The sequence below is a fragment of the Lipotes vexillifer genome, unplaced genomic scaffold (genome assembly GCF_000442215.2).
Source record: "Lipotes vexillifer unplaced genomic scaffold, Lipotes_vexillifer_v1.1 scaffold1073, whole genome shotgun sequence".
NCBI classification, from domain to species: Eukaryota; Metazoa; Chordata; class Mammalia; order Artiodactyla; family Lipotidae; genus Lipotes; species Lipotes vexillifer.
The window spans coordinates 1,175,921-1,188,310 of NW_006791304.1; the positions used below are offsets into that span (position 1 = coordinate 1,175,921).

Here is a 12,390-nt window from a genome sequence, read left to right on the forward strand (position 1 = left end):
TTAAGCAAATCTATTATAAGGAAAAAAATTTTCTTTCAACTCTTAACTTTTATCCTGTGATGCAATATTTTATCATAAACTCTATTACCTGTTTTTCCCCTTTATTCCTGTTTGTTTATTCTTTAAACATTATTGGTTGTTACTGGATACCTGTTGTCTAGATAATGAAGAGCTGTTTTTAACACCCAACCCTAGAATTCTGAGTTAACATAGAAAAGAACTAGCAAAATAGATCTCTTCTCCTGTCCTCCAGATATTAAAATAAGTGATAAAAATTAAACCCTATTACAGAGCTTGGGGACAAAGGCTGGTACAATCAATGGAGAAGGTCACTGAGGTGCAGAGTCCAGGCACAGAAAAAAGGAAAAGCAGGAAAAGGCCAGACAGTATTCAAACCTACAAGGGAATGTAAAAGCAAATGAAAAAAGCCAGCCAGTGCGTAAGAAGCACTACACAAACAAGAGGAAGTCCCATACAGATCCTCTTAATTATATCTGAGATATAATATCTGAGATTCTAACTAAAGTCCAGGATCTGGACTAAAGTCCAGAATTAGCCAGTTTCAGGCTCACATTATAGCTGCTGCCACTAGATGGTTTCACAGTGATTTTTAAGAGATTTAAGATGAAAGAGTAATTAAATCCAAGCAGTGCTCCATCTTTTGGGGCAAGGCTGTTACTCTGATTTTACGTTAACAAAACTCAGTTTCCAACAGGTTAAGTGATTTGCCCAAAGTTATAATGATAATCTTTTGATTATAAATCCGTTGTCATTTTGCCAGGTAATTTCTCTTCAGTGATTTATGCACAATGAGAAGAATTACAAAAACTAGCAGGAAAGATTCTTACAGATTTGAGTATATGCAACCACAAACAATATGCCTTCTCAAAAGTATTTCCTTTCGTTAACATCCTTAATAAATGCTGCCATAATATTTTTAGCTTATTAATATGAAAACAGAGTGGTTGGGGAAAATAAACTATATAGATTATATTAACTATATATAAATATATAATATATATCATAAATATATATTTATTATTCCCTTGGAAAAATACTTCCAGAAATAAATTATATTTTAGTCTTATAAGACCAAATAGCATTTTTTAAACCATAACATGCAAATGATTTATGTATCTGTGTACCACATTTACCCATCAGTTTTCAAAACATCTGGGATAGCATCCTAAAGTAAACAATGTTCATAAGACCATCTGGTCAAAACTGCAGGCAAAAAAAAGCATAAGCATATGGAAAAACAGATTTTACCCTTCCCTTCAGCAGTAAGGGATGACAAATGTCAAACCTAGATATATCCACGCTTCACTGTGCGATGCTTTTCAGCACCACCTGGCTCTCCATGCATAGAGCCACCAAATATGGACAGCACTGCCAGAAAGAACATATCCACGGGGCAATGGCAATAAAAATAGTTTATTTCATGGTTAAATAGCCACTTCACACAAGTGGCAAGAGTCTGTTTGTTGACTTTTACATGTATTAAGTCTGTGAGAATATGCTCAAAATTAATTATGCTATTAGACTTGAATATTAAATAGATCAGATAATATAACTAGAAAATAGAATGACATTTTCTAAGAACTATTTACATGTAACTTAAAGTGCAATTTTTTTCATTTTCTTAATACTAAGTAGAATGTTTATAAAATGTAACAACTCAAATAAAATTGATTTATCAAGTGTCCACTGTGTACCAGGTACTATATGAACCACTATCTTTAATTATTTATAATTAATTGCCTATGATTTATGACTAGAGTATAAGGACATATAGTGAACAGCATAGAGATATTAAGCCTTAAATTCATAATAACACCTTGGTAAAACTTTTAGAAACCAAGTATTTATGTACATTTGCTCACTAAGAAACTGTCAGCTGAGAGTTTAAGATTCTAGTTTAAAACAAGCATGTTTGAATCAGTCTCTCAATTATCTGACCTACAAATAGGTATGCGTTTTAATAAAATGCAATTTATTACTTCCAATGAAGAATAATTATTGATCATTTTGTCTTTACAGACAACAAAGCTTTCTCAATATGGCAGAGATTTTAGATCATATTCACTTTAAGAAGTCTTCCTTTACAAACACAGAATGAATGCACTAAGGACTGAATTTCAAGATGTTTTGAAGTATGATACAATTAAAAGGACAAAGCTGCTACAGCAATAACAAAAAAGATAAACTATACAAAATTTTGATCATGTGTTTTGTTTTCCTCAAGTTTTACCTGAACCCATGAAATGCCTGTAATTAAAAAGAATCTTCATAGAATTTCGGGGTTAGAAGGTTATTAATAATATATATCACATATATTAATATATGTAAGATATATTTATAATAAAATATATAAATATATATATCATTATCTCACCTTACTTATCTCCTTTATATTACCAACACTGTCATCAGGTATTGCACTTATGTAATAAAATAACATAGACCCCAGAATGCAAAGAACATTAAAAGGAAACTTCAGGCATTCTAGATAAATTTTTTATAGGTCTTTTATATCCCTATCTTTTTATAGGTCTTTTATAGGTCTTTAAGCCTATAATCTGAGTACTCAAAGAGTAGCTGGTTAATTGAGCAGACCTGATGGGCTTTGTACATAACTCAAGTCTTGTAAGACAGAAAACTGGCTGAAGCACCAGCAAGGCCAAAATAAAGAGAAAAAAAACCCCACTGTTTCCACACTTGGCTAAGACTAAGGCTATCTAATATCTAAAAAGTAACCTTAAGTACCTCAAATTTTTCTACCATAAAAATGACTCCAACACAAAGACCCTCTAATTATTTTTTTAAACCAAATTTAAAGATATTAAGTTATAGGGGCTTCCCTCGTGGCGCAGTGGTTGAGAGTCCGCCTGCCAATGCGGGGGACAGGGGTTCGTGCCCTGGTCCGGGAGGATCCCACATGCTGCGGAGCAGCTAGGCCCGTGAGCCATGGCCGCTGATCCTGTGTGTCCGGAGCCTGTGCTCTGCAACGGGAGAGGCTGCAGCAGTGAGAGACCCGTGTACAGCAAAAAAAAAAAAAAAAAAAGATATTAAGTTATAAACTTTAAAAAACCCTGAATGTACCAGAAAACTGTGGGTGAATATCTTTATAAACGTGGAGCACAAAAGACTTTCAAAGCATGACCCCAAAGGCTAAAAAAGCATTACAGAAAAGACTGATGGACTTGGCAACAATGACACTAAAAACTTCATTACTGCCCTCCCAAAACCAAACCAAAAAACCTAAAAACTATAAACAAAGTTAAACATGGAAAAACAAGTATTCTTGACAACTATACCCTTTGTATAATCTTTCTGGAGGGCAGCTAAACAACAGTAATCAAAATTTAAGATGTGTTTATAAATTGGCCAGAAATTCCAAAAAATTTAACCTACAGAAACAGAAGAATAAGGACACAGAGATGCAGCTTTGCTCATCTTGGAGAAAACTGAAAACAACCAATAGTGGATTTGTTGCCAAGTAATATTAAATGTCTCTCTTTTCCCAAAGGTATAAATATTTGTGAATTGCCTTGGTTAAACCAGAAACGGAACACTGGTACATCCCAAGTTTCTCATAGGCATGGGGAAAGCAAACTTATTTTGCAGTTTGCTTATTTAAAGAAAAAGTCTGAGAGCATCATCTCCTCTGATAACTTTCCCCACTGAAAGATGATGATCAAACGAAGGCACACAGCTATCTGTAGGGAGTAGATTTAAACCCAGGTAGTCTGGGTTCAGGATCCACACACTTAACCATTATGATCTGCTATCTGTCTGTGTGACAATGGATGATAAGGTTAATAAGTGTGACAAGTTAAGACACTAATGAAATGCTAGTAGTGATATGAAAGAAAAGACCACTTCTTTTAAGCAAGAGCTGGATGTAATCAATTGCTGGATGCCTTTGGTGTGTGAATTTACAGTTTGTTTTTGTTTTCTTTGCGGTGCGGGCCTCTCACTATTGTGGCCTCTCCCGTTGCGGAGCAACAGGCTCCGGAAGCGCAGGCTCAGCGGCCATGGCTCACGGGCCCCGCCGCGCCGCGGCAGGTGGGATCTTCCCAGCAGGTGGGATCTTCCCATACCGGGACACGGACACGTGTCCACTGCATCGGCAGGCGGACTCTCAACCACTGCGCCACCAGGGAAGCCCGAATTTACAGTTTTATTAAAGTTTATAGTAGCCCTTCTCAAAGGGTTCCTCAAAAAAAATTAAGCCCTAATGCCATAGGTACCCACTGTACCCAATCAACTTCTCCCTATATATATCCACAAGTTAGTGCCATTTTGGGGGGAACTGAGAAAACAGTCATTCAAGTAACTCTGTGTTCTGTAGTTCGGATGAGGAGCCACAGATTTACATCCCTACAGGTAAAACAAATTGTTTTTGAGGTGTTCAACATTTTTTGTCCCTAACCCCTTTTATATATGGAAATAACTATTTTTAGTACTTATTTATGAAAATGCAAATTTCTTAGGCATATGGACTGTCACTTTATAGTAGAACAAAATGTATTACTTTATAAAGAAAAGTCAAAGTATTACATTACAAACTGTTACTATAAAAGGGTACAATATTATTTATTCTCAGATACATTATTTCAGATCCCAAATGTACCATACTTTCTTATTTCAAAAAGATACAGCAGGGTTTCCCTGGTGGTGCAGTGGTTGAGAGTCCGCCTGCCGATGCAGGGGACACGGGTTCATGCCCCGGTCCGGGAAGATCCCACATGCCGCGGAGTGGCTAGGCCCGTGAGACATGGCCACTGAGCCTGCGCGTCCGGAGCCTGTGTTCCGCAACGGGAGAGGCCACAACAGTGAGAGGCCGGCGTACCGCGAAAACAAGATGCAGCAAACTTATACTTAATAAAACCAAAAGAACCAACATAACATGTCTTTTTATACCAAGAGCATAAGCTTAATGAATTTAACAGAATATAATATTTTATGCTCTCTTTAAGTTCTTTGAAAATGGCATCCCACCAGTATTAAAATTATGGGCCAAATTTATTGGTTTAGAAAAGAATGTGGAATTATCTATCATCTGTCTAGTTCACATATAGCAAACCAATATTCAATGATATAATTTCAACAGGAATTCCCGTATTCTATAAGTGTTTGTAGAACACTTGCATGACATTCACTAGACTACCAAAGTGAGAAATAAGCCCTTCAGAGAATACTGGCCCACTTTTAATACTTTTAATACAGAGAATACTGGCCCATATTTCTGGGTGGGTCTCACAAGAAAGTTTTCTTGCTCTTTTTCAATCTTGTGTTATATGACCTTTTCGTTATATGGGGATTTTATTTGTTGTTTTTAGTTTTCTTGTATATGTTTGAGGGGGACAGTGTGGAGAGATTATTTTTTTTTAAAGCAAATCCTAGCATCAGATGTGGCATCTACACAGCTGTAAGCATTCTTCTGGGAACCAGCGCCGGGATTCCCTCAACTGCTTAATGCAATTACCTAAACCAGTCATGTAGTATTAATGTAATTTGCCCATTTCTACAGCTGAAAAGAAGTTTAATATTTAAAGAGTAGAAAGGAAAAACTTGCTATCCCACTACTTGTCTACTTTGGAACCAAATAAGAATGACCTCATATGTTTGTTCTCAAAATTCCACTAACTCCTAGTTAACCATTAGCCTTAGAAATCTTTATTTGGTCATATGATAAATTGATATTGACATATGAATGGGCAGGTATACATATTAAAGCATTCCTGTGTATCTCCATAGTACAGTAAGTGATCTTTCTGAAATACAAAACTGATCATCCACTTCTCCTCTTAGAACCTATAAGTAGCTCTTCATTGCCTCCAGGTTAAATGGAAAACTTACAAGGCCCTTCAATAGCTGCTTCTAGTTACCTCCAGAGTCTCACCTCTCACCACCCCCCCATCATCACAAAACTCAACCGTGCAGCTCTATACAATCCCCTGAACATATCAGGCTCCCTCATCTATGAGCTATCTCCTCTGCCTGGAGCACACACCCCTTCCCTCTCTGCCTACCTAACATCTAGCTATCCTTCAGATTCCAGCTTAGAAATCTCTTCCTCTCAATAAAACCTTCCTGGATCCTCTAGTCCAGATTAGATACTACTCCAAAGTGCTCTCACAGGGCCCTGCTCTTGCTCCTCACAGCACTATTTAAACAGCAATTATAACTGTGATTTGTCAATATCCCTCACTAACCAAAAGATCAATAATGGCAGGAACTGAGAAATAGATCTGTCTCATTCACCATCGTATCTCCAATATCTAGCACAGTGTCTGGCACAAGGTAGAAACTCAAGTATATTAACAGACTGAATGAATAAATAAAATAATTTGATATATTCAGGGGTGTTTTGGTGAAAATGCAAAGCGTATCTACTTCCTCAGTAAAAACTGCTCACATGCTGGTTCAGTTCAATTCAGCAGTATTTACTACCTAGTCATGAGAATCAAAAAGAATATAAGCCAGGGTACAATCCTCAAGGCATGTACAGTTTTATAAACAAGACACAGATACATATGAAAGCTGAACACCACAAAATCAAGTGTTAAGATTCTAAAGTACACTACATAGAAGAAGAGATATTGGGAGGATTGGGAAAGTGTCACTGAAGTAGGATCTGAGCTGAGCCTTAGGGCAAGAAAGCCTGAAGACAGAAACTATAAAGACAGAAATGTGCTAGTTTAGCAGTTCTCAAAGTGTATCTGAAGACAAGTCCCCCCTTTTGGGTGTCCTTAAGCTCCAAGGTATTTTCATAATAAGCCCAAGATGTTATTTGGTTTTCTTACTTTCATTCATTCTCAATTATACAATGCAGTTTTACGGAGGCTACAGGCCATGTAATATCAGAACAGACTGAATGCAGAAGTAGATATGAGAACCCAGCTGTTTCTATTAAGCCAGACATTCAAGAGATTTGGAAAAATGTAAAACAATGCCACTCATTAGGTTTGTGCTGTTTTGGAAACCATTATCTTTTCTAAAAATATGTTACTTGTGTTAACATGTAACGGAATTACAGCTATTTTTCAGTAAATTAATAAATATTCTAATTTTTATATTTAATTTCTAATATGATAAATATTAATAGATATACCCTACCTAACCAAAGCTCTTTAAGTCCTCAATAATTTTTTAAGAGTCTAAAGGGCTACTGGGAACAAAAGTTGAGATTCACTGAGCAGAGAAGCTGAATTAGATGTATCAGACGTGAAATTAGCCCAGGCATCGTATAACTTAAAAACATGTTTAAGGTACAGGTACAGGCTTTCCTCTCAGTAGTTATTTTTACTTCATGCAAAATATAAAAAGGCTCCATTTAAATCACTCTCATCCTGCCATTTGAAAACAATATATACAGTTTCATAGTCTTTTTGAATTACCATATAGACATTTTTACATTTCTACAATCTTCACGATTATCATTTAAAATAGCTATATAATCATATCCAGCATTCTTACAAACCTCAATAGCAACTTTCATATTTGATTTGTAAAGTATCTTATAAAAATATTACTATCCCAAAAAACTTACTTCTAAAATACCAAGGGATATTATTTTAAATCAAACTTGCCTGAGAGCTGCTGTAACTTGGAACACAAAGCTACTAACATTTTGCCCTAGAACTTCTGGAAACCCTGGATTCAGAACTATGTCTCGCCCTAACTTTAAAGGCTCTACACACTCTCAAACTCCTTCAAGAACCTGTTTCCCCCATTCCAGGTGCTACCCATGGTTGCATAAACACAATTAAAGCTTCCATTGGTGTTTCCTTCCCAGCACCTGAAATGATTTCTTCTCTCCTCTCTACCTATCTCAAGTTCATCCTTTAAGGGTCGGCTTGGAAACCAGCTCCTCCACGATTCCTTTTGAGTTCCTTTCAATTGAACACTGAATCCCTCTTTGAATATTTGAAGGACTCTGTTTGAACATCACTCAAAATACAAACAAATTCTATTCGACTTACATCATTTTTTAATCTCACACCTTTTTTAAACTTCTTTAGGAAGGGTCTTACCAATCTCTCTTCCCATGGGAAAGAGGGAGAAAGTGCTGAGGAAAATGAGGCTCAGACAAACTGTAATATGCCCCAGGTCACAGAGCTAGTGATTGAAAGAGTCAAATTTGAATGCCAGACTCCTCTGACTCAAAGCCCATGGTTTTTCTCCCATACCATTCCACGCTCCCTACCTTACATCCTTTGTGATAATAAATATTCAAGAAATCTGTAAAACTGAATGGAATCAGACCGGCTTTGCTCTTAACCTCAAGGAACCTCTAACGTAAAAAATCCAGAGAAAATAATTTCTACAGTTGTACTTTTGCCACCCTTGCCATCATATCCCTACATTTCTTCTTCTTTTTTTAAAAAATTTATTTTAATTTTATTTTTTGCTGTGTTGGGTCTTTGTTGCTGCGCGCGGGCTTTCTCTAGTTGTGGCGAGCGGGGGCTACTCTTCGTTGCAGTGCGTCGGCTTCTCATTGTAGTGGCTTCTCTTGTTGCAGAGCGTGGGCTCTAGGCGCGTGGGCTTCAGTAGTTGTGGCACACGGGCTCAGTAGTTGTGGCTCACGGGCTCTAGAGAGCAGGCTCAGTAGTTGTGGCACACAGGCTTAGTTGCCCCGCGGCATGTGGGATCTTCCTGGACCAGGGCTCAAACCCGTGTTCCCTGCATTGGCAGGTGGATTCTTAACCACTGCGCCACCAGGGAAGCCCCCTACATTTCTTCTTATGGCCAACAAAACTAATGGGCCGCTTTCAGGAGACAGCATTAAGACCAACCTCAGTTCTATAAGTATTAAATGCCTATAACCACCATATTTTCCAATGAATGAGTGATAAAATTAATCATTTCTTCTGCTGTCCAAGAACCTGAGTTTACCTCCTCTAGTTCCTCCTCCAATGTCTTCATCATTACTGTCTCAGAGCAACAGCTACCAAAAATCATTCTATATTGAGCTACAGAAAATACAGCTGAAAACTATATTTCTATATAATTTTTCAGTTTCTGACGCCACCTACTAAGCAGTTCAATTCCTGCTCTAAAGGCATTTCCAAATTACCATGGCCATTTATTCCCTTTCACCTAGTTAATCAAAATCCTGAGGTATGTACTTGATTCCTCCTACTTTCTCTCACTCATTACACCTAGTCCACCCACTCTCCACCAGAACCCCTACTCATCTCTCACCCACCCTACCACAATAACCTCCTTTTACCTCCTTAAGGATCTCCCCACCTCCAATCTTAACCCACAACAGTCTATTCTCCATTTGGTAGAGTTGTCTTTATTCTTAAACAGATGAAATGACTATTACCCTTCTGCTTAAAACACTTTAATAGCTTCCATTACACTTCCAATAAAATAAAAATTCTTTACCATGGAATTCCTTACAGTATCCTTCATGACCTGCCCACCTACATCTTAACTTTACCACATTCTGCTTTCTCCCAGCAAACCACACTCCAGCCATTTTGGCCTTTCTTGATCACTATGACCATGAGATTATTACTTATCACTGCAATCTGTTCTTTTCCTTTGTAGCACTTATCACAAGTTACATATGTGTTATGTTTCTGTCTGTCTCTCCCACTATGCTCTAAACTTCATGAGGGCAACATAAAAACTATTTTTGTTTTACCACTACATATCAAATAAAGCATAAAGCATGGCATGTGGTAGGCACTTAATATTTTTGAATGAAGAAACTCCTTCCCTATATATTCGTAATTTATATTAATGTGTATTATATACTGCTTATATGTTAGACAACAAAGTACGATATATAATACGTTACTATTGTATAATAAAGGATTTGGCTGTCTTTTGTCCCAGGTTCCTGAGAAGCCCCCTCTAAATCCTTGGATTTCCAGAGTGACAGGAGTGTCTGTTTTACTCATGGTGGGCCCCTCAGACCACACTTGATAGTTTATGTTAACAAAGTATTTTTTTATTCATTGTGGGACCTTAGACAATGTATGCGAACGAGATGACTCAGGATGGGAGCCAGCCATGCCAGAAAGACCAAACGTGTGATTAGAGGGTTGGGATCCTGGAGACTGAGTTACATCATGTGGCCAATGATTCAATCAGCCATGTCTATGCAATGAAACCCTAATAAAAACGCTAGACACCAAAACTCCAGTGAGCTTCCCTGGTTAACAACAGTCTGTGTGTATTGTTACGCATCAATGTGCTGAGAAGCTGATGCATCCTGACCTCACAGGAAGAAGACAGAAAAGTTTCATGTTTGGTACCTTCCCAGACCTCACCTTACATGTCTTTTCTTTCAGCCGGTCCTGATTTCTATTTCTTTTTGTTGTTGTTGCTATAATGAAACTGTAATTGTAAGTATAGCACTTTCCAGTGTTTTCTGAGTCATTCTAGCAAATTATTGAATTAAGAGGACAGTGGGAACCCCTGTAGCCAGTTGGTCGGAAATAGAGGGGGGCGGGGCGGGCGTCCTAAGAACACCTAGCTTGAGAATGGTGTCTGAAGTAAGGGCAATCTTTTGGGGGAACTGAGCCCTTAATCTGCAAGGTTAGCCTAATTCCAGGTAGTTAGCGTCAGAACAGTATTCCAATGATGTAACAAATAACAGATATCATTTCATAAATGTGTCAGGGACTATGCAAGTACTTTTACACACATTATTTCTAAATCTTTAGAAAACATCCCTAAGCTTCACAACATTCCCACTTGATAGAATTATCGTACTAATTTTTTACATAAGGAAACTAAGGAGTCAAAGTCACACAGACAGTAGGTAATTTAGGTGGAACCTAAATTCAAATTCAGCATTGTCTGATTCAAAAGCCCACAATCCAGTCACTATCCTCTCCAGCTTCTCATTATTAGTTATGTAAATACAACACAAGATAACATCACAAAACTGCTACCTAAGAATTCACGGCACTCGTACTGAGAGGTCACAGTAAAATCCAAAGTACTCTTTATGAATTTATTATCTTTTTATAAGAATTATAAAATATCATACTTTAATACAAATTTCTTTAGCAACTGCTGTTAACTTACTTGTTTGTGTTTTTGAAACATGTTTCTGGAGAAAATCAACTATCTGAGCCAAAACCTTCTTATTACAATGTGTTGATAATTTTTCATCACACTCATAACACCTGAAAAAATATACAATGTAAGCAAATATTATGAAAGCATCTTCAATAATTTTGCACATCAGGTAATAAAGTTGGTATTTATCTACTTTTGTCTTTAAGTCATGGGGTAAGGGGGATACATAGGGTGAGGCAAGAGAAATGAGGTAAATAAGTCTACAGAAATAAGCAGGGGACAGTTCATACAGAGCCTCAGCATTCAAATTAGAGTTTCGGTAGTGTATCCTAGCGTAATGGAGTGCCATGAGAGGCTTATAAGCAGGCGAGTGATCAGATCCAATTTACATTTTGAAAACATCACTCTGACTAATGTCAGATTGGATGGCATCAGGAATAGAGAGAGATCAGGGCAGATGCAGTGGATCTAGAGAGAAATGAACAGACATACATTTTCAGGTAGAAGCAGTTAACGAATTGAATATAAAAGATAAGGAAGAGGAAAGGGAGAAGCTGATGCGGGATGTTGGTGATTCTCAAATAGGAGCAATTTTGTCCCCCAGGGGACATTTGGCAGAATTGTGAAACATTTTTGGTTGTCACAACTGGGAAAGCTGCTACTGGCACCCAGTGGTTAGAGGCCAGAGCTAATCCTGTCCCCTCACAGGACAGTCCCCCTCACAACAAAGAATTATCAACCCAAATGACAACAGTATTGAGACTGAGAAATCCTGGCCTAGATGAAACAAGATATCCTGTGAGCAGACAGTGTTTAAAGCTGGGTGGTGGATATAGAGGAATTCATTATACCATATGTTTACTTTTGTTAAAAGGTTCAAAAATAAAATAAGATAAAAAGGGGAAGAAAACAACTGCCAGGCTCCTGGCTTAAATACTTAAGCGATGGAGGTTCCACTTACAGAGACAGGGAAGACTGGATGAGGTGTTTTATTTTGTTTGGAGTTTATTTGTGAAGAGGGGGTTAGAGAAGAGACTTTGAAAAGCACATTTCTTTTCAGAAAACTACCCTCCACTAAGTTTACTCATTAGTGCATATAGTTAATAAAGGTTTCTTCTATCTATTCTCATCTTAATGAGATCCAATGATCAAATAAGAACAGTGTTTGACCATATTGAAAGTGTTTTATAAATGTAATGCATTATACCAACATGACCTTACATATTCACAATCTTCTTGCTTATAACTATTAGTGGTCCTGGAATCAATGGCTGTAAAACTAGGTTTGGGTCCCTTTTCTAAACAGTGCTCAAAATTCAAATGGTTACCGAGTGTTTA

General features: G+C 37.4%; 1 protein-coding gene across 1 annotated transcript in view; it reads right to left on the reverse strand.

The window, feature by feature from the left end:
• USP45 (ubiquitin specific peptidase 45) overlaps positions 1-12,390 on the reverse strand; it is a 60,126-nt gene that overhangs the window by 40,149 nt on the left and 7,587 nt on the right. Inside the window, exon 4 of the mRNA XM_007464308.1 lies at positions 11,059-11,159. Coding sequence (XP_007464370.1) covers positions 11,059-11,159 — 101 coding nt within the window. The remainder of the gene's footprint in view (positions 1-11,058; positions 11,160-12,390) is intronic.